At 38.9% G+C, this 21,885-nt stretch overlaps 2 protein-coding genes across 2 annotated transcripts; both read left to right on the forward strand.

The window, feature by feature from the left end:
• Positions 1-10: 10 nt before the first annotated feature.
• LOC113845240 (transmembrane protein 238) lies at positions 11-4,531 on the forward strand. Its single transcript, XM_027469018.3, has 2 exons — positions 11-515; positions 3,190-4,531. The coding sequence occupies exons 1-2, from the start codon at positions 121-123 to the stop codon at positions 3,197-3,199; spliced, it is 405 nt and encodes a 134-aa protein (XP_027324819.1). The 5' UTR covers positions 11-120; the 3' UTR covers positions 3,200-4,531.
• Positions 4,532-6,052: 1,521 nt separating this feature from the next.
• On the forward strand, positions 6,053-21,477 carry RRN3 (RRN3 homolog, RNA polymerase I transcription factor). Its single transcript, XM_027469011.3, has 17 exons — positions 6,053-6,457; positions 6,713-6,769; positions 8,576-8,665; positions 8,751-8,880; positions 9,335-9,394; positions 10,350-10,413; positions 10,895-10,964; positions 12,567-12,665; positions 13,187-13,282; positions 13,695-13,830; positions 14,541-14,671; positions 15,821-15,951; positions 16,805-16,989; positions 17,530-17,638; positions 18,091-18,243; positions 19,647-19,734; positions 20,246-21,477. The coding sequence occupies exons 1-17, from the start codon at positions 6,068-6,070 to the stop codon at positions 20,402-20,404; spliced, it is 2,148 nt and encodes a 715-aa protein (XP_027324812.2). The 5' UTR covers positions 6,053-6,067; the 3' UTR covers positions 20,405-21,477.
• The last annotated feature ends 408 nt before the right edge of the window (positions 21,478-21,885 follow it).

Raw genomic sequence — 21,885 nt, forward strand, 5'->3', positions numbered from 1 at the left:
CTCCCGCCCTTCGCCTCGGCGGACCGGCAGGTGCGGCTGGAGGAGGCGCGGCCACCCCTCAGGTGTGGCGCCGCCTCCGCCTCAGGTGCGGGCGGCCCCGGGCGGCGCCGCTCCCCCGCCATGGCGGCCCCCGGCGGGCTGGGCCGCTGCGTGGCCGCCTTCTGGCTGGCGCTGGCCTTCGACGCGCTGGGCTTGGCGGTGCTGCTGGCCGGGGTGTTCGCCGACGTGTTCTTCGCCGACCTGCTCATCTACGCGGGCGGCATCGGCATCTTCCTCAGCCTCATCTGGTGGGTGTTCTGGTACGCGGGCAACCTGGAGGTGCCTCTGGAGGAGCTGCGCGACGACGTGGGGCTGGCGCCGCCCAAGGGCCGCGGGGACAGCGTGCTGCGGGGGCTGGTGCACGGCCTCAGCCGCCGCCTGTCCTCGGCCTTCGGCTCCGCGCCGAGGACCCGAGCCGCCGCCACCGCCGACCTGGAGCTGAGGGGCCCGCGGGGCCGCCCCGCCGAGCCCAGCAGGTGAGGGGCGGGAGGGCCTCGGCCCCGGGGAGCCGCGGGGGGACATCGCAGGTGTGTGTCTGGAACCCCTCAAAGTCCTCCTACCTGAGACTTGCCCCAGAAAACCCTCCTACCTTCTTGTTAAAAAGCTCGTTAAGTGAAAGCACCTGCCCACAGCAGAACAAATTTAAAAAATAATAATCTCGTGGAATCTTACCCGCTTCTGGGAAGTAATAGAAATCTCATGGAATCTTACTCGATCCTGGTAGTAATAGAAATCAAGTGAGGGAAGTGTCCCGAGTTTGGTTAAGCAGGTGTGATACTTCCTGAAGACACTGAAGGATGGAAAGGGCCACCGTGAACCAAGCACACGTGAGCATGAGGCAGTTGGCATGGGGTCGCTCGCTGCGAGGTCTGTCAGGGGCAAGAACCAAGCTGTGCAGTTTGGGACTGGTCCTCATACAGCTCACAGTGTCTGCGAGCAGTTAGTGTGAGGTAATGTAGCCATGAGCTGCTGCCCACATGAACTCTTGTGAGAAAGATCCTTCTCTAGCAATGTGAAATACTTCTTTCTTGGCAAACACCAAAGATCATAAAGGCTTTCAAAATATCCCTAGTATGTTCATTAATACAACGTATTTATTTAGGAAGAAAAATATGAGTAATGACTTGATAGTGTCCAAAAAAAGTAAATTTTTCACTTCACTGTGTAAAATCCTATTCTGAAAGAACCGTGAGACCTACTTTGCACTAACTGCCTGAATTACTTGGGGTGCCGAACATCTTATGGTTCTGATTCACTGTCTATGAGGTTAGCTTTTTCTGCTGCTCCTTGAAAGTAAATCTTGAAACAACTTCTGGCTTACAGAAAAGTTCATGTGAAAATTGCCTTCTGTAAAAGCCACAGAATTTCTTGAGAGGAAGTTCTAACAGTAGGGAGATACAACATTGCTTAACAGAAAACTTGTAGAAGGGGGGGATAAGAACAGCAATACAACTTGGAAGGTTTGTTACTGCTGCTGTGTAGTTTATTATTAACTATCTGCAACAAGAAATGGGCTGTTGAAAATAAGTCATTCTCCTTCCATACTCTTTTTAGATTTTGCTGAAATGGGTTTAGAAATGACTGATCAAGATCTACATTTGCAGGAAAGAAATGACATTTGTAAATTAATATGCCTAACACTTTTCATCTAAAATATACGGTTATTGAGTTGAGTAGATAAGCTGCTATCTCTGTAGATGGTCCTACTTTCAATATGCATACATAGATGTGTGCTTTGCTGTAATAAACTACTAGTAGTGAAAGTTATCCAGTATTTTTAAATATTTCAAATCTTGCATGTTGCTAATTTCAAATCTATGGTTTGTTATTTCCCGTGGAGGCAGATATTTAGAAGACTTCATTGTGAATTCTCCCCCGTGAATAGCAACTTCTAATGCTACAGTAAACAGACTTCAGTGCAGGTGCCTTAGTAATTATAATTCAGAAGAAACCAAAACAATGAGTGTATGAGTTGTGGTACAGATTGTAATATGAACTCCAATTTTAACTTTCAAGGCAAAATACAAAATAACAAATAGTTGCACCTCCAAGATAATTTAGGGATCTCTTTGAAGTAGGTGTATCTGAAATACTTTGTACCTTCTCATAAGCAACTGTCTGAATTAGATCACCCTTTATTGATAGACCAAATCTTCTGCATATCTGGGGATATTTATGAACTTCACCAAGCAGGTAAAACGTGTTTGGGCAGGTAATGTTGAGAGCAAGGAGAGGAAAAAAAAAAAAAAAATTACAATCCTCCAACCCCACCTTCCCCAAAGGAAAACATGCACAAAAAACCCAAACCACCACAACATACTGGCCATTAGAAGTTGCTTCCTGAGATGTTACCTTGAGATTTCTCCCAGTATAAAAACCTCAATGTTAAGGAGAAGTGCAAACGTCTGGAAATGAACTGTTGCCTTAATAAGGAAGTCTGCTCTTTCCAGAAACTACTTAAGCAATTTTTTTTGGCACTTATGTAACTTTCTGGTTCTTGTGATTACTAATTTTTAATGCTATTAATGAAATACCGCATGCTGTTCTGATTTTGTTTCTTGAAAACTACACCATTTTCAAGAGCAAATAAGTGAGCTCTTGAGATATGGAATAAGTTATATTAAAGGAGGAATAAGTATGGTAAGATCCTCGAGCCTGCAAGGAGAGGCAGAATATAACATATGCTAGAGGTCTGTACAGTCATAAATGGTATGGAAAAGTGCAGAAGGAATGATTATTTATTACCTCTTCCAAGACAAAGTGGGCATCCACAAGTTGTTGCATGTTATGCAACTGGGCCATGTGATATTTGGCATAAGGTAATGGGGTGCTTAAAAGTTTACAGACTCAAAAAGCTGGAGGAAAAAACAGAAGTGATAAAATGATAATATATTTGGCTGGGGAAGATGTGGGGCAGTAAGTGGAAGTTGAGATAATATCTTAAAGAGAGAACTGTGATCTTTATCTAACATCCACACGTGGTCACCATTGGAGGTGGGCTAGTAATGTAATTTTTGTTATTATTTGGGCTGCTAAGCATGTAGAAAAGTATTTTTTTAAGACTTATTTCAAATAATGGCTTAGAGTTTTATGTACTGATTTGTTTTAAGACTACTTTGGAGTAACCTTTTCTTAATGTGTTATCTTCAGGGTCTGCTGAAGCCATGACTGTTGAAGTTACTGCCTTTAAAAGTGGGGAAAGTGCTACAAATTATGGAAAGAGAATTCCCTACTCAATGCAATAGGATTCTCTCATTCTGGAATAATTTCTGCAACCACTGTGGACTCTGTATAAAGTGGAGCTATATCCCTGCCAAATGCACCTCTCTCAGTGTTGGACTGGATCACTTCTTCTTAACCATTTCAGAATTTAAAATCTATCTTCTAAGAAGTGAGAACTAAAAAGGAAACAAAACAAATTCACAGGAAAATAACTGCAGCATGTAATGTAGAAGTATCTTTTGTAATAACCTGGGAATGTTTGGATAAAAAGCTCTTGCACAATGAAAAACTCTTGCACTGTTTTACGAAGGTTTAGAAGTTGAACTTACTGTGAATTTTTATGATGCCAGTGCAATACTTCTATTTGTAAGGGTGCTTTTAAATGTAAATGTAAAACTGTTGATGCAAGGGTACAAATGTAGTAGTTGTTTATAGTGTACATAGATAATTTACAGTGTCTCTTGTGAACTTTCATCATTATTTTGGAATAATTTAGAATTTGAAATTTTATAGGTAAAAAATAATAATAGTGATGTTGGTATGCCAATCTTTTCTTTATAGTTGTGTATCATGTAATATGATGACTTTTAGAAGAGCTTTTTTAATCCAGTGATGATGCAAGAATTATTTTTCTAATGCTGAAGCACTAAAAAAACCCTACAATGTCAAAAAAAAAAAAAAAAAAGACCAATAAGCACAATGATATTTTATAGAATCTTGCCAAATTTATGTCTAGGTGTGATTGAAATTAGGGTTGGGTTGTGTGTGGGAAAATTTATATTAAAGTTAATGATATGTAAAATTTTTGTATGTGAGGAATTCCTGAGTCCCTCTGTTTCTGCACTAATACAAAGAGTTTGAGCCCACCATCAGCAAATACAAAAAAAAAAAAAAAAGTCTTACATTTTTAATGCGCAATTGGTTTTATACTGCAGCTTTATCGAACAGTGGAAGTGGGTTTAAGAAAAGGGCTCACCGAGAATACTGTGGCTGTATTTCCTTGTGAACTCTCAAATGTTCTCTTGAAAATTACTGGAGTAATATTGACAGGTATCCAGTGTTTTTAAAATGTTTTCCAAATTCTCTCAATCTTTCAGCAAGTTCAGGTAGACCCTAGATTTGAAGGTCTATAATTTCTTCTTTACTGACTGCAGGTTTTAGGAGTTTTGTAGAGCTGTTTCCTCCTATTAGAGGAACTGCAATGTGATACCACTGTTTTATTACAATGGTTGGTTTAAAAATAAACAAAAACCCTCCTCCCTAAAACCTACTGATCATTTCAACGTCATTCCCATTTTTTTTTCTCTGTTCTGAAAAGCCACTTGCTTTTCCTGAATTCCCTGTAGCTCCAACTGTTAAACTGCACTATGAGATGTAATGTCTAGTTGGTTAGTAGGAGCGATAAATTAACCCTAAACTTGCACGTGCAGCTGTTCATGTACTAGTCTAGTGACAGTTCTCTCTGCTTTAGTGTTGTGATCATAATTATCTGAGTAAATTCAGCAGGGCTATGAATTCACTGTGGATTATGAGATATGAATCTTGTATGCAATGTCACATACTTAGTGATTGCTGGGTAGGATGGTAGATAGAATGTTGCCACGTCACCCAGAGTATATAGGATTTAAATGCTTACAGTTATGAATAGTATGTGGAATTAATAATTAAATATAGGAGTTGGAACATCAGAAAAGAAAGATTATGGTCTTCACAGAGAAGCACTATAGTGTTACTAGTGTGATGTGTCTAAACAGTGATGTAAAAAGTACTTGTTGTGGAGCAGTGCTAACTACTGTAAGCTATATTGTGGTTTTCTTTTGTTTTCACATTTACTTTTTTTTTAAATGTGAAGTAGGTACCATTTCATGCAGTTCGTTCTTTGTGTTCTAAATAATGAAGGCTAACACTAAATAGGAACTGGCAGCTCCAACAATTGTCAGCAGTTAAACATTAACGAATATTTAGCACTATTTTAGTCTCCTGGTATCCTTATCAGTTGTAGCTCAATGCAGCACAAAGTCCATTCAAAGAACTTTCATGCTGTGGATGGTAAAGCAGCTGTACATGCTTGGGAGTGCTGTCGGTGTGTGAACGTAGTCACACATCTGAAGCTGGATTTATTCAGCCTTGCAGAACGCATAGGACTGTTTTATTAAAATGTAGCCAAAGTCTCCAGTAACCACAGCTTGGATCTTTGTTATGTGGTTATACAGGAGCCTTTTGTAGCTGGTTACCTGAAACTAGCTCAGCGTGGCACCCTCTGTGCCACTTCCTGCAGTGACCGACCGCTAAGGCATTGCGTCACCCTTAATTCATAGCCACATGGAAGGCTACACGCTTGGCCTGGGGCTCTTCAGATGTGGACTGGACCTAAAGAAAGTTTTAATGCTCTGTGTGTGTGTGTTTATATATATATATATATATAATTTTTTCTTCTTTCAATAGGAACATCTAATCCATGGAGAAACCAAATGGAAGTTACTCATAAATTCTACCAAAGATCCAGTGGGACTTCTGGGGAGGCAAGCAGGTGGGAGGGAAGTATTAACTACAGGGCAGGGTGTGCAGAGCTGGTGAAGGGGACTAACGCCAGATGCTCTCCGGTGCTGCTGCAGACAGAACCTGAATCGCTGAGGTCAGACAAGCCCTCCCAGCTCCTCTGGTCCAACCATCCCCACACCGCCACTGGCACCTGCTACCCCATGTCCCTAAGCACCAGGTCCAACCTTTCCTTGAACACCCCCAGGGACGGTGACTCCACCATTGGGCAGCCCTTCCCAATGCTGCCTGCTGTTCCTGAGCAGCAATGTGTTCCGCAGCACCAAGCTCCCCTCGTCCCCGACCCGCCCCTCCCCTGGCGCACCCTCTGCTCCTCCCTCCCCAGCGACGCGCAGGCAGAGCGGCCGCTGCCCTTCCAGCCGCTCATCTCTATGGTGCGAAGGGCGGAGCGGTGCCCGCTTCCGGCGGGACGCGGGGCCCTTTCCGGCGGCGTGTGGCGGCGGCGGGCGGCGGGGCCGCTGCCGGGGCCGGGCCGGGACAGGAGCGGGCAGCGGCGGGGCCGCGCAGCGCTCGGGACCGGCCCCCCGTGCGCGGCGCCGCGGCCATGCTGCGGGGGGACGAGTTCCTGAGCTCGCCGCCCAGGAAGGCGGTGCGCTTCGGGGGCACCCTGCCCGACATCCTGCTCAAGTACGGCCAGGTGAGCCTCCGGGAGCGGCCCTGCGGAGGGGCGGCGACCCCGGCGCTGTCTGCAGAGAGGGTGGCACAAACGGCCCGTCAGCTGCAGCTCCAGCTCCCCCTCGTGCTGCTGCCGCCGCCCTCCGTGGGCTTCCCCTCGTGTTCGCCTTCTTTATGTCGCTGTTTAGCAGCGTTAGGCCGCTTAGGCACGTTAGCGGCACGTGTGGGTTTTGTCAGAAGGGTAGTAAATATTCTTTATTTTTCTTCCCCCTGCTAGGGTGACACCACTGACTATGAGTTGTTAAAGCACCAGCTGTCAGACCCAGACATAAAGGTAAGTCGTGTCACCGTGGAGCTCTCATGATTTAATGCTCAGCTGTCTGAATGTCACCTGTCAGACAGGTCACACTGGTGTCACCAAATCCTTTGCTTTAAACATTTAGCAGCATTTAACAGCTTTTTGCTTTGTGGAATCTGTCAGAATTATCTCTGAATGAAAACCACCAACTGTTGGTTTACACATATATCCTGTATGCAGAATCTTGATAAAAGATGCCTCAGGCTTACTGACATTAGGGTGAGAAACTTTGTTTTGTGATGGATGGGGTCCTGCACCTGGGACGGGGAAACCCTGGCTGCACATACAGACTGGGCGATGAGACGCTGGAGAGCAGCCTAGAAGAGAGGGATCTGGGGGTCGTGGTAGACAGCAAGTTGAATATGAGCCGGCAGTGTGCCCTGGCAGCCAGGAGGGCCAACCGTGTCCTGGGGTGCATCAAGCACGGCATTGCTAGTAGGTCAAGGGAGGTGATTGTCCCGCTCTACTCTGTGCTGGTGCGGCCTCACCTCGAGTACTGTGTGCAGTTCTGGGCACCACAGTATAAAAAGGACATGAAACTGTTGGAGAGTGTCCAGAGGAGGGCTACGAAGATGGTGAAAGGCCTGGAGGGGAAGACGTACGAGGAACGGCTGAGGGCACTGGGCCTGTTCAGCCTGGAGAAGAGGAGGCTGAGGGGAGACCTCATCGCAGCCTACAACTTCCTCGTAAGGGGGTGTTGAGAGGCAGGAGACCTTTTCTCCATTAACACCAGCGACAGGACCCGCGGGAACGGGGTTAAGCTGAGGCAGGGGAAATTTAGGCTTGACATCAGGAGGGGGTTCTTCACAGAGAGGGTGGTTGCACACTGGAACAGGCTCCCCAGGGAAGTGGTCACTGCACCGAGCCTGTCTGAATTTAAGAAGAGATTGGACTGTGCACTTAGTCACATGGTCTGAACTTTTGGGTAGACCTGTGCGGTGTCAAGAGTTGGACTTGATGATCCTTAAGGGTCCCTTCCAACTCAGGATATTCTATGATTCTATGATTCTTCAAGGTATCCTTCTAGGTCAGTGATGTTTGTCTGCAGATCACTAACCATGGTTACGTCAAACCATGGCTGCTGACTTGCAGTGCCTTTAAGCTGTGTCAATCATTACCTCTCGTTCTCACTGAATGTACAGTTAATTAAGCATTAAGGTGCATATGTATTTAGCAGTTAAAATAATAGTTTCAGGAATGTTCATTATAGCTGTGAATACCTGCCATGTTTGCTGCCCTTTTTCCATTTTGTTTTCTCTTTCAATCAAACCACAGAGCCCAGTAATACAAAGAGTGCTGCAGGAAGCATTATGTTATATTAAGTTCCTTTTCTTTTTAAGGAGGACATTTTGTAAAGTGGTATTGTCTTTAGCAGGCCTTTTGGGGAGTACAAGCAAATTCACTGTACAGTTTTTTGTGTAGATTTGCTACAGTTTCAATGTATGTCTTACTTCAAAACCTGAATGGCTCTTTGCAAACTAAGAACAAAAATAAATTAATTCTGAGTCTGTCCAAGTGAGTTTTGCATGCCTTGCTGAGCTTGTAACTTAAGCCTTCCAGGCAAACTTGGTTTAGGAGTTGATAGGCATTTATTCTTTCATTCAAGAATATCATTGGTGAGTGCACTAATTTAGTTCAAGAAATCCCTTTTATATTTATTCTAAATAATTTCTATTTACAGTCTTAATCTTTGACTTGTGGTTTTATAGTTGTTGCTATTAAAAATAGTTTGATCATATTGTTTATTGAAATAGTTGTTTTTTTTTTTCTGCTTATTTTTAGGATGCCCAGATCATTAATTGGCTGCATGAATTCCGAGCTTCTGTTACCTATTTGACCAAGGACTTTGACCAACTGGTCAGCCTTTTGCTAGTATGTATCTGTTTGTTCTATGGGAAGTTTAAGAGCTTGGTGCTCAAAACATCTGTTCAACATCTCTGTTTTTACTTGCTTTCAGAAGCTGCCATGGTTGCGAAGAAGCCGAGAGGTAGTGGAAGAATATCTGGGTTTTCTTGGTAATCTGGTGTCAGCACAAACTGTCCATCTTAGGCCATGCCTCCGCATGATTGTATCCCAGTTTGTTCCTCGTAAGTTATTTTTCTTTTCATCTTCTTTGCTTGCTTTATTAAAATGTCTCTTTCTTAGCTAAATTTTGTATAGCATGTATCACATTCTGTTGTTTTTTTTTTTCCATTGATTAATTTGAATGGCTGCATTGTGACACACTTTTTTGTACCTGCATTTCAGAAGTCATGTTCTGAGGGGCAGTTAGATTTATAATGAACCCCGTTTGTGAAGATGTTTAGATGAGGAATGAACTGTGTAATGTTGTTTCTACTGAAAAGGGAAAGCTGAGGTGATGGTCATGTTGGATGTTCTTAAGAACCTCCTGGTTCTCTGAATCAGTCTTTTTGACTGTTATTTTTAAAACTCTTGTGGATAATTTTGCTGCTTTTGTTGTCCAGCATGCTTTGATTTGGCATTGAAACTGCTACCTGTAAAACTTGCACAGTTTTCCAATAATGATCTCATTTTCGGTAGCTCGAATAACCATCAGAGAAGATGATGTGGATATTTCAGATTCTGATGATGATGATGAAAGTGAGTATAAAGGAAGTAAGGCTTCTGTATGCTATTGTAAAACATTTACTAAACAGGTATACAATGCATGTTGCTTCATTTTTACAAAAGTAATTTACTGGAGTTAATATAAAGCATGAAGGAAACAGGACACCCTTAAATTCCTTGTACTTGAGTTAGCGGTGTGGTGACCCACTCCTTGGTACTTCCAAAATACTGTTCCTTGTAGAACATTTGTAGGAATATGGCTGGATGTGTAGGAAAACATTCCTAATCCTATGTTGTTTCAAAGCCAAAGAAAAGTTAGGAATTACTTTGTTTTAATATTGTTTATCTCAATAAAATTAGGTAGTTTGGGGGATTCTTGAGTGTTGTTGTGTGTCTGTGCTAATTCAATTGATAAAAGTAACAAAAATGCCATGTAATTAGTGCATTTATTGATTAGGCAAACACATAGCTAAATGTCTTTCAAGAGTTTCATGAGTCTTGAAAGCTGAAATAAATTTCAGTTCTGCTTGTGAGGAGCCAACTACTATTCTGGTGTTCACTTGTAACATTACCTTTATAGAAGCCTAATTAGTTGTTTGACTTGTGCAAAAATGAAGCATAATCTTTAGATAGTTTTTATCTAATTTTAGACTTGGATTTGACGTTTTGTAAATATTTCTGTAACATGGGATACATTTTGTATTTCAAAGTTTAGCTTCCATATGAGACCGCATAGCAACAGTATCTGGCTTGGTGGAAGCGAATTCAGAGTTTATTCTGATACCATGAATGTTATTTGAAGTTAATATTTATAATTATTTTAGTAGTAAGGCAATTCAACTTTATTAAAAAAAAAAAAAAAAAAGCAAATGCAATTTTATTTGGTTTTTCTAAAATATTTAATTGATATGAACTGCTTTCATTGGTTCCCAAATTGGTTTTCTGCAACCCAATCGATAACAGTACTTTTTTTTTTTTCTTTCTCTAGACCTTTCTGAAAACTTTAATACATGCCATAGAGCATTGCAAACTGTTGTCAGATATGTTCCTTCGTAAGTATTTAATTTCTAGGTTTCATATGCCCTTTCCTTACAGCTACAAAACTGAAGATTTTTTTTCTCCGAATTGGTAGTACAATAATTAATTGTGTAACTTTTTTTTTAATATTCACTAAATGGTAGAACGTTCTGTCCAATCATTATGAAATTTCCATAGGCATCAGCAGCTAGTTGTGAATCCTTTTAATTTGAATGGGAATAGGAAGTATGGAAAGTCATGCTTATAGCAACGTAATTGAAGTAGCTTTTAAAAAGCCCACAGTGAAAGTTCGCTGCTTATTGTCTATTCTGGGATTCTTGGGATTTGATACAATTAGTTACCTTAAAATAAGGTTACTGTGAAGTAAGCAAATAAGCTTATTCCAGTTAATAAGATATTCCAAGTATTATTGTCTTCAGAGTGCTGGAGCTTTAGTATTTGCTGTCGTGATAACAACCTGTACCTTTCTTTCTTTCCTTTTTTTTTTCTGTGCAGAACGCTGCAATTTCTTATGCCAATACTTGTAGAAAGCTTTCCTTTCATTAATAAATCAGAAAGAACTCTGGTAAGAGCCATGAACGTTATTTTTGTTTGTTCATTTGCTTTTTAAAGTATGACAATTGATTTGGAGGTATTTAATATAAATTTTTTAGTGTATTGCTTTAAAATTTTGTTATTTTTTTTTTATAAGTTTATGTCCATACATGGGTTTAGTAAAAGGTTGTCCAAACATACTTAAGTTCCTTGTGCATAGGCATTATGCCAGTCTTTAATGAGATAACTGCATATCTTTTTCCACAGGATTGCATTCTTAATCAATGCACAAGATGGACCTGTTTGGCGATGAATCTCAGGGTTGTATAGTAAGGAGACGGTAGGCTACCTGTCTCATTTATTGTAAAAATGGAAAGCATTCATCAGAACAACAGGGAATTTGATAAGCATACAGAAAGCAAAGGGCGATGTAGGTGAAATCCAATTTGCCAATAGAGTAGGGTATTAAAATGTTTTATTACATCTCTAGTATGATGCTCCTATGTCATAGAAAACAAGCTGGAATCTCTTAACAGGTTACTGCTCTTGTATGGTATTTATATTTATTATTACCAACTTGATTATGTTGGCGTTTTCTTTTACAGAAGGGCAGAGCCCTGCTCTACCAGCTAAGGTCAGTTGGAGCTGTGTTTTGAACCTTACAAGCACTGGGGAAAAAGAAAGAAAAAAAGTTGTTTGTATACCTTGCTAGACTTTTTTTTTTTTAATAATAACTCTGGATATTGGATCCCTATCTGTAAAATGAGGTGGATAGTAGTTCTCAAAAGGTGTTATGGGAATAACTTATTTAAGCAGTTCAGTGAGGAACATGTTGTGAAGAAATTAAAAACTGTGATTTCAGAGCAGGGTTTGAGTGGAGTATAATGAAAGTATGGTCCACGCATTGTTGTTAAATCTCTTCAGTTTATAGTTTTTCAGTAAACTAGCTCTGTCCATTTTATGCACTGAGCCAGATGGCCTGTGGAAAAATCATATGTCCTTGTATAATTAAAGGTTGTGTTATAATGCATATTCACAAAGAGACTGGTGCACTTAAATGTGTTAGTTTGACAGTTTTGTTATATGAAAGTTGCAGTGTTGTCATTTGTACATGTGTCTGTGTGGGCATGTGCACGCTTACAGAACTTGTTTATTAATTTGTGTGAATTATAATCAGAATGACTCTGAGAACACTTACCTGTAGAATTTAAAAGTGTATTTTTATTCTGACAATCTAAACCAAAGATTTTTTAGTCTTACTTCAAACAGTGCTACTAAATCTGATTCTAGAAATAGGGAGGAATGTGCTTGTTTTCATTTTCTTGGGGAAAGTTGTGGGACAAACGAATGTGGAAATGAATAACTCCTACAGAATATTTATACTCATTCTGTCTGGAGATACTTGGAAAAATTAGCATGGAAATAGTAGGTGAAGAAGTTAATAATAACACAGTTTAACAATTGTAAGTTGGTGTCTGGTTTATATGTTAATTTATTCTATACTGAATACAGTCTGTCTTAACCTATATCTGGCTCTTTAAATGACAAAGTGAGAAATGTATTTAAAAATCCTTGGCAAAAATGAGACTTTCAGTTAACATTGTTACAGCTATCCCTTAATTTTGTGTTATAGGAATGTTACGTACATAACCTGCTACGAGTAACAGTGTACCTTCCAACCCTGAGGCTTCAGATTCTGGAGCTTATTGTTGAAAAACTGTTAAAGTTGGATGTAAGTTTGTTCTGCATCACCTTTTAAGAAAGCTTGGGGTTAAAATTAATGGAGTAGAAAATAGGTACTCTTAGCATTAAGTTCAACAAAAAGTTATGTTCTAATACTGCTTGTGGTCATCAGTATAAAACCAACCAGATACATACTTCATTCCCAGTCTTATGATGTTATTACACCTGAGAGTTTTTTAAACAAAGGGATTTATAGTCCTAAAAAGAGACAGAAGGGATAACATTGTAAATGATTAAGGCTTTTAATTTTGGAGAACCTCAGCATATTCTGAGCATATGTCTGAACCTCAGCATATGTCTGATTTATGGGGAAGGCTTATATTCTGGAGGCAGTTTGGAGTGTGTGTGCATTGCATGCGTATCATTCCCTTTAAAAATGTTTACTTAGTCAAGGTCAAGATCTAGCCTAGAAGTTATTAGTGTTGCCTTTTCTTTTATATAGATAATACAAGAAGGTTTCCTGTTGCTGTTATAGTCTTATAAAATTCAATTTTTTGTTTGCAACTGTAGGTTAGTACTCCACAGCAAGATATTGAGGATGCCGAAGAAGCTGCTAATAACTCTGATAGTGTGGAAAAATCTGCAGAGGAGGGACTTTTTGCCATGGTTGGTTATCTTGTGCTACTCCAAATTTTTCAGTTTTCAGATGTCTCTGTACTGAGGATAGGAATACATTATTGCTTTATTGTTGCTGCAGTACAAACAGGAAAAAGGGAAACATCTTCAAACATTAACAGCATTCTCCAGGCATTGGATTTATTTATGTAAATATCCAGCATATACACAGTGGATCAATTTCTTTATGTAAAAACACAAGCTGCTATATATAAATCTTATTAAAGAGTTTGTGCTAATTGACTTAGTTTGCAAAAATTTGCTTATGCTAAGCAAACTATACAAACAAAAAAAAACCCTTCAGCACAAACATAGAAATTTAGTTTAACTTTTCCTGTTTTTTATTGCCCTCTCTGTGATACTGTATGTGTAAAAGATGCATGACTGCCATTTTATCAAACAGGAGGAAGATGAAGAAAGAAAAGGAAACAAAGTTGTCTCTTCCAGTAGTGAGAGAATGGCCCATCCACTTGCGGAGCGGCTTGATATTTTGATGACCATCCTGTTTTCCTATATTAAAGATGTTTGCCATGTGGATGGTAAGAACACATGAGCACTGAATTTGTTGTTTTGCTAATGTGAGAAAAACTTTAAGAGGAATTCTTGCTTTCTGCTGCTGCCACAAGATAGAGCTCTCATTCTTCAGTAGTAAAATTCTGCTGTTGGCACATTCCTGTCTTTGACCACAGTTTTACTGGCTGAAGATGCAAAGGTTCATTTATAACATTAGTCTTCAGTTGGAGACATTTAGTTATATAAATAGGACAATGAATTCAAGCTGTAGCATTACAAGGAGTGGAAGGATAAATAGTTTTTTAGTTAAATAGGCATTTACTAAGGGGCTGAATGTGTTAGATTTACTTATTTAGAATAATATTTAGCAAAATGTTGCTTTATTGTTTTCACATTAATCATGTTGTTTATTTTTTAGTGTTTTCTTCTGGCTCCTCCAAATTAGCACATTATTGCAATGTTTGCATGTCTGCCAGTGTTATATATGTGAAATCATGCATATATTCGTGATGTATACCAATGTAAATACTAGTAGAACTGGCGTCCTGGAAGGTCTTAGTAAAAACATTTTTGTTTCAGATGCCAGATAAGCCTAGAAGTTAGTTTGGTAGTGAGTTTTCTTTTTTTTCCTCTCTATTTTTTTTTTAATGTGTCTCTTGTTGGTTCAGAAAGATACAAATGTCAATTTCACAACATGAAGAAAAATCCTGAAATGGCTTTTTTTGTTGTTGTATAGGCAAGCTTGATATCAACAAGACAAAGGATTTGTATCGGGACCTGGTTTCTGTTTTTGACAAGCTCATTTTACCAACTCATGCTTCATGTCACGTGCAGTATTTCATGTTTTACATCTGTAGCTTTAAACTGGTGAGTAGAAACTGTTTTAAAAATTGTCTTATTATTTCTGCATCCTTATTTTGCCTTTTCTACAAAAATCAGTTGTTTTCTGTGGTAATTCTACCATTACCTTACATTTTGGCTGAAGATACATCAGGATTCATTAGTATCTTTACTTTTCCTTCCCTTCTCTGTTACTTGCCTTTTCAAGCTTTCCGTTGTATCTCTGGTCTTGCCATGCTCTTTGTAAACAGCAAATAGCTCATATCTAATCCACGGTGAAGGAACTTGGTTAATAGACATCTTTTACAGGAATCAACTGGACTCTTGAACCTGAGGCACAGTGCTCTAGTAAATTTTTTCAGCATCCCAAAACTATCTTAAAGATACTGACTGTTATTTCTTCAATTTGGTAATTTCCTTCCTCCACTTTCCCATCTCTTAAGCAAAATACTGCTTGTTCTATTACCATTTTAAAATAAGAACATCCATGCTTCTTGCACAAGAGTAGCTAAGGATCTAATTAAGCTAATGCCTGGCCTTTGGCAGTGGTGAATAGTGTATGTATTGGAAAGAGTACTGGAATGGGGCTAGCATATTAAGGTGCTTTGCAAGAATGCCCTCTCAGCCTCTGGCAATAGCCCAGTAACTTCCTGAGCCAAAGTGATGTTCCTTTGTGGTAATGGCAGGTGATGGACAAATTCAAGGGGGGAAAGTACCTCATTGCTTTTTGTAGTGATGTGAATTTTTGGCATCATTAACTTCCTGTGGCAAAAAGTTCCAGAATATAACTGTTTAAAGTGAAGAATCATGTATTTTGTTTCCTAAATTCAGCTTCCTGTTATTTTCGTTGGATGCCCTTCTGCTACAAGAGATGGTGAACAGTTGCTTCCTGTTAACACCTTAATGCTCTTGTTTTTAAAGACTTTTCTCACGTATCTATTCCACACTCTGTCCTAAATTTCAGGTTCCATTCACTTTTTTACAACTAAATACAGAAAAAGACACAGAAAATAGCGTTCTTCCAGTGTTCTTCCACCAGTGAGAGTACGTACTTACAGTGATGGAGGGATTCTTTTTATGGTTTGCTTATGGAAATTGTGGGAATTGAATGTTAGGAATCTATTGCTCAGTGTTATCAGCATAACAACTCATGATTTCTATGTATCTTGTTTCTAGGGTTTCGCTGAGGCATTTTTAGACCATCTTTGGAAAAAACTGCGTGATCCAAACAATCCTTCAGTGATCAGGCAAACTGCTGGCAGCTATATTGGCAGCTTTTTGGCAAGAGCTAAATTTATTCCAGTTGTGTAAGTTGCTTTGATATATGAGTAGAACCAAACAATTTATGATAAACGCTGAGGTTAAGTACAGAATTCATGGAATGTGCATCCAGTGTTAGCTTTCTGTTCACACAGGTTTGCCAGTAAACCAATATTGATAGTCTTGTTTTTCTTGTCCACAATAATATTTCAGTATTGTCTTGAATTTTCCAGGAAGGTGTTATATTTCTGGGATGCAGGCTAATGTTTGCTAGGATTCGTTTCTTGCTGTTTAAGGCTTCACTTACCAAGAAATAGTGAGCATGGGTAGGTTATGTTGTCTTCAGGCAGAGTCATGGATGCTCAGTATATCTGATATTCAGAAGCAGATTTTTTAATGGCCTCTGTTAAGCATGTTACCTAGACTCTGAGACATGGAAGTCATGTCCAAGTATCTGGATACATATAGGATTCAAGTACTTCAGCAAATGAGTGAAAATGTTGTCTTTCCTATGTACACATTGTGTATTTTTATGCTGTTCGAAATGTCAGCTTGGTGACTTTAATGTTAACTTGGTATTGCAATTGTCGGACACTGGAGGCATCTCTGTCTGTACGGCTCATGGCCCAAGATTTTTATTGTTTACTGTACATGTCAAATGCAGCGTGCATTCACCGATTCATCTCTTCTGGCATCTTGTGCTTTCACTGTTTGAGATTTTCAGTGTTGATATATTGTTTCATTTCCTGCTGAGGTAAAGGAGAAAGTTCATAACAGAAGCTACTTTTTCCAGTGAGATTTTTCTTACTGATGTTTTTATAACCACTGACATCTTTGAATACTTGTTTAATGTATTTCCTTGCAGATGCTATTTTTACACATTGTTTTTCTCCATTATAGTACAGTAAAAGCATGCCTGGATCTGCTGGTTAATTGGATGCATAAATACATTGATAATCAGGATACAGGGGCTAATGCTTACTGTGATGTAGCTCTCCATGGGCCATTTTATTCTACATGTCAGGCAGCATTCTATACACTTATTTTCCGTCACAAGCAGCTTTTGGATGGAAATTTAAGGAAAGGTGAGTGTATTAGGTTTGAAGGGGATTGGCATTAATTTGTAAGTTTAACTATTTATTTTTTTTAACAGTCAATTCAATCAAGTATCTGATGGCAAATTTACATTATACTCTAAATGAAGTAAGATGGTTAATACACCTGGGCTACAAAGCTAAATGATCCTTTTTTTTTTTCTTTGCTGTTGAAAACAGTGCATATAACTCCTCAGCATAGATTTCTGACCCCATTTACTGAGCATGTTTGAATTTCAGCTGTATAAAACTAGTGTGAGCTTCAGTTAGTAATCTGTTGTAGTCCATAATGGTGCTATCTCTGTCAGTCCCTGTGTAAGTGTAGCGTCTTTGTTGGAAGGGTCCCTCAGCTGTGGCAGCTTTTCTGATCAGAAGGCCGTGGGGTAGATCTCTACTGTAAGAGTGAGCCTTAGTATCTGCTTCTTGTGCAGAGTGCAGGCTAGTAAGACTGGAAATTCTTAGAAATAATGCTAAGCTTAGATGATAAATAACCTGTATATAATATGTTTGTCAATTGTTCTTATTCTGAAGGTCTGTCATATCTGCAGAGTTTAAATTTTGAGCGCATTGTCATGTGTCAACTAAACCCTCTGAAGATATGTATACCCTCTGTTGTGAACTTATTTGCTGCTATTACAAGGTATCTATACATTTTCTTCAGTTTCAGGCAGATACAGATTTGAGTGTATATGTATAATAACAGCACAGTTATTTTAGAATGTGGGTTTTGTTAGGATAGTACTGAGTGTTATCCAAGAGAACTTGTATAAGATTCCCCATATTCAGGGTGGGATAAGTTTACTTGTGGTTCAGTTTCAATGAAATCCTACAGTACTATAGAACTGCTTTATTGTTTTGTATTGGTGCCAGTATGGTTCTATTTGGAGTGAAGCCTTCAGGAGTGTTGTGGAAAAAAATAGACTCGTACATGCGTTCTTCTGGTGACTGCCTTGAAAACCCCTAATACCAGTTGCAAAATAGATAGTTATGTTTGTTATGTTTGTTAAAAATAACTTTTGTATTTCAATGCCATCTGAAATACTTGCTTTCAATGCGCTAAAAATGCTTCTTTCCTTTATTGCTTTTTTAAAGGAAATACCAGTTGGTGTTCTGTTACACAATTATTGAGAGGAACAACAGGCAGTTCATACCAGTTGTTCGGAGTGGGACTGGGGGTGACCTTGTGCAGACATGCACTAACCCACTTGACAGTTTCTTCCCCTTTGATCCCTACGTGCTCAAAAGGTATAGTTTGAAAATACACAATTCATTTCTGTCTTGTAAAAAAACACAAACTAAAAGCTGTAAGAAACTTTTAGGTTCCCACAGATCACTTTCTTCCCTGAGCTTTAGTACTTCTCTTGTAGTGTATTTCAACCAGAGACTGTCAAGAGATTTTAATAGAAATTTACCCCTACTTGGGTGTAAAACAATGAAAAAGAAACAGAACCCATTTTCCAGGATGGAAATACCATAATGTTAGCCTGATACATATTTTGTTGGTGCAGTTGTAGTAGTGTGTCTTTCTTTTGTTTTGTTTTGCTTTGCTTTGTGTTTTTTGTGTGTATTATTTTTTTTTTTAAACTTGAGCATAGGGATTCTTGATTGGAGACTTTATCTTATTTAAGTAGCTTAATTTTTTTTAATGAATAGTAGATTATTTCTGGTTTTCCAAATGTCTAATACTGGGATGCTGTTCTGGTTTAACCCGGTCGGCAGCAAAGCACCACACAGCCGTTCATTCACCCTCCCCCCTCCCTCTCTGGGATGGGGAAGAGAAACGGGAAAATGTGGGTTGAGATAGAGACAGTTTATTAAGACAGGATAATAATAATAATATACTACTAATAATGTGTACAAACAAGTGATGCAAAATGCAATTGCTTACCACCTGCTGACTGATGCCCAGCCTATCCCCGAGCAGCCGCTCCCCCCACCTTGGCTGGTTCCCCCATATTAATTGTTAAGCATGACGCCAGATGGTATGGAATACCCCTTTGGCCAGTTGGAGTCAGCTGTCCTGGGTCTGTCCCCTCCTGCTGCACCCCCAGCCTGCCCACTGGCAGGAGAGAGCGAGAAGTTGAAAAGTCCTAAGAACTGCTCTGCAACAATTAAAACATCAGCATGTTATCAGCACTCTTCTCATCCTAATCCAAAACATAGCACCCTACCAGCTACCAGGAGGAAAATTAACCCTATACTAGTTGAAACTAGAACAGATGCTTTAATTACTTTAATGTTATGAGAGCAACGTTCTTTTTGTTGCCTTTTGAAAGAAAGTTGTTTCCATAGAAGGAAGACCTTTCTTAGAAATACATGTGCTTAAAAGAAGCCATACAGAACTATCAGTTAAAAAAATGGAATAAAATTGTGCTTAATTGAGAGGATAGTGTAGCTATTAAAAATACTCACATAGGAGACTTGATTGTAGCCAGACTCCTCAAGCAAATATTTTAAATTTGTATTCATCAGCAAAATGAAGTTATTCATGGGATTAGTTGGGGATTATACATGTATAGAGATTTAATAGCTTGTAAAATACTAAAGAAGGCTATCAAAATTCCAAGCATTTTGCATTGTATTATTAAAATGAAAAAAAATAATGCTATTTTTACTGAACTTGAACTGTGTTTTAATTCTGCTTTCAGATCAAAGAAGATTATTGATCCTTTTTATCAGTTCTGGGAAGAATTGAGTGCTGAAGATCTTGAGAATCTGAAGAAACCCATTAAAAGGGTAATCTTTCCTGATCAAAATCTAGTTCAACTTTTGCGAAATCTCTGTCAGCTGCTTCTATTGCAGGATTTTTTTTTATTTTTTTTTTTGAGAGAGTATAAGCATAATAAACATTTATGGAAAATTGACTTAGATAAAGGAAGCTTTAGGGATCGATCCAGCCTTGCTTTGAGAATAGCTTTCCCCTCTGCAGAAGAAATTTGTCTGGTGGCACTGGAAAACACTTTGTAGGTATGGTTTAGTATTTCATAGTGAGAATATGTCTGATTTTCTTGTCATTCCAACTAGATATGACAATTGTAATACAACCCAAGTCTTATTATGTCCTTCCACTGCTCCTACGTAGCTTGTTTATTACTTACCTTCTTGCAGAATGTCTATTATTTGTCATTTTTTTGTTCATTTTTTTTTTAAATACCCTTTTTGGTCTTAGCACTCATTAATTCTGTCAAATCTTAATAGAGACGTGCAGTATATTTCTGCTCTCACTGTTCATTTTACATTTATGCAGGGTACTTCCGAAGATGAAGATGATGACTTCTTGAAAGGAGAAACTCCTCAAAATGATGGTGTGGTTGAAATTGCTCCAAATTCTTATGAGTCAAATACCCGGAGCCCAGTGAGCAGCATTGGCTCTCCTCCAGACTGTTACGTGCAATATCCACAGTGACCTGGATAACCAACCAGAAGTGAAAAGGTTGAAAATTGTGTGCAATTTTTTTCTCGTAAACAGACTCGAGCTCAACTTTCCAAACTGGCAAATGTTTAAGTAACTACATTTAAGAAAAAATGTTATTTCTTCATCATCAGATTTCTACAGATGTGTTATGATAAATTCATATATTGTTAGAAAAGCCTAGAGAATAAATAGGGTGATATTTTACAAATTTCACGTTGAAATGTTTTTTATGACTTACCAAGGGTTTTTTATAGGTTTTCTTGACTTTTTAAAAACGTTCGTTTACTAATGTTTCTCTATGAGGTTTTATATATCAGGGGTGAAATTCTGGTCTTTATTCCTATTGATTTCTGTGGGACCAGAAGTACACTGTCGATATTTGAACTCTGATGACCTTTTTTTTTTTTTAGTTGGTTTCAATTAATGGTATGGTCCTGTGATAGGAAAGCTATGAACTGACTCTTAACAGTGATTCTTTTGCACACATCTCTAAGCTTTTCCTATCTGTAGAACAGTGTTTTGTAAAGCCCCTTGATAGTGGTACATGTGTTCAGATGGTAAGCATTATTGCTGCTTAAAAACGTAGCTGACACACGTTTTTTTCAGCTGTTCAGGCATGTAGAATGGTCAGGCATGTAGAGTGGTGATTATTGGAAGTGTTGAAAATGAGAGTAGCTGAATGTATGATTTGTAGATAGTTTCCTTTGAGGTGCTTGAGAAGAAAAAAAAAAACAAACACGATCACCCATATCCCTAATAGAAAGGAATTGTGTCAGTGGTGTCATTGTATTGTCTGTGTGTCAGTGAACAATTTCTCTGTACAGATTTCTTACGTTTTCCATGATTGCTGACTTCTAGATGTGAGAATATAAACAGAAAAAAAATGTTATTTGTGTAACATTTAGTTGAAAATTTCATGCCCATTGGACTAAATTCTTTATAGCTTCTGTAGTTCTTGATGAACTTCATTCATCAACCCTTCTTTAGAGTCTGAACTTGCAGGCTTTCTAGGCAATGTATTTATTTAGAGACAATAAAGACTGATGTAAACGGTGCCAATTCCACACCTTTGAAAACATCTCTTTATGTAACTAGAGATCTCTGTGCACTCTAGCTTCTCAAAAGTTGGGATGTTTGTTCTGACAGACTGAAAATGAGTTTCAGGGATGATACTGTAAAATTTGTTGGTGGGTTCTGTTCATCATTGGATAAGTTGGGGCTTAGCTTTTGTTTTTAATTTTAGCCTTCTTTACTGTCTTTCCTGAGCAATAAACAATTTCCATCTGAAATAATTGTATCTCTCCTGGCATAGAAGAACCCTTCTCACAGCATAAACAAGGAAAATGTCCTCTGAATTCTGCCTTTTTCTATTCACTTTTATGTCTTCAGTAATCATACGATGGCTTGGGTTGGAATGGACCTTAAAGCTCATCTAACTCCAATGTAGACAGTCAATTAGGAAATGAGGCTGT

Source organism: Anas platyrhynchos, chromosome 15, assembly GCF_047663525.1.
Source record: "Anas platyrhynchos isolate ZD024472 breed Pekin duck chromosome 15, IASCAAS_PekinDuck_T2T, whole genome shotgun sequence".
NCBI lineage: Eukaryota > Metazoa > Chordata > Aves > Anseriformes > Anatidae > Anas > Anas platyrhynchos.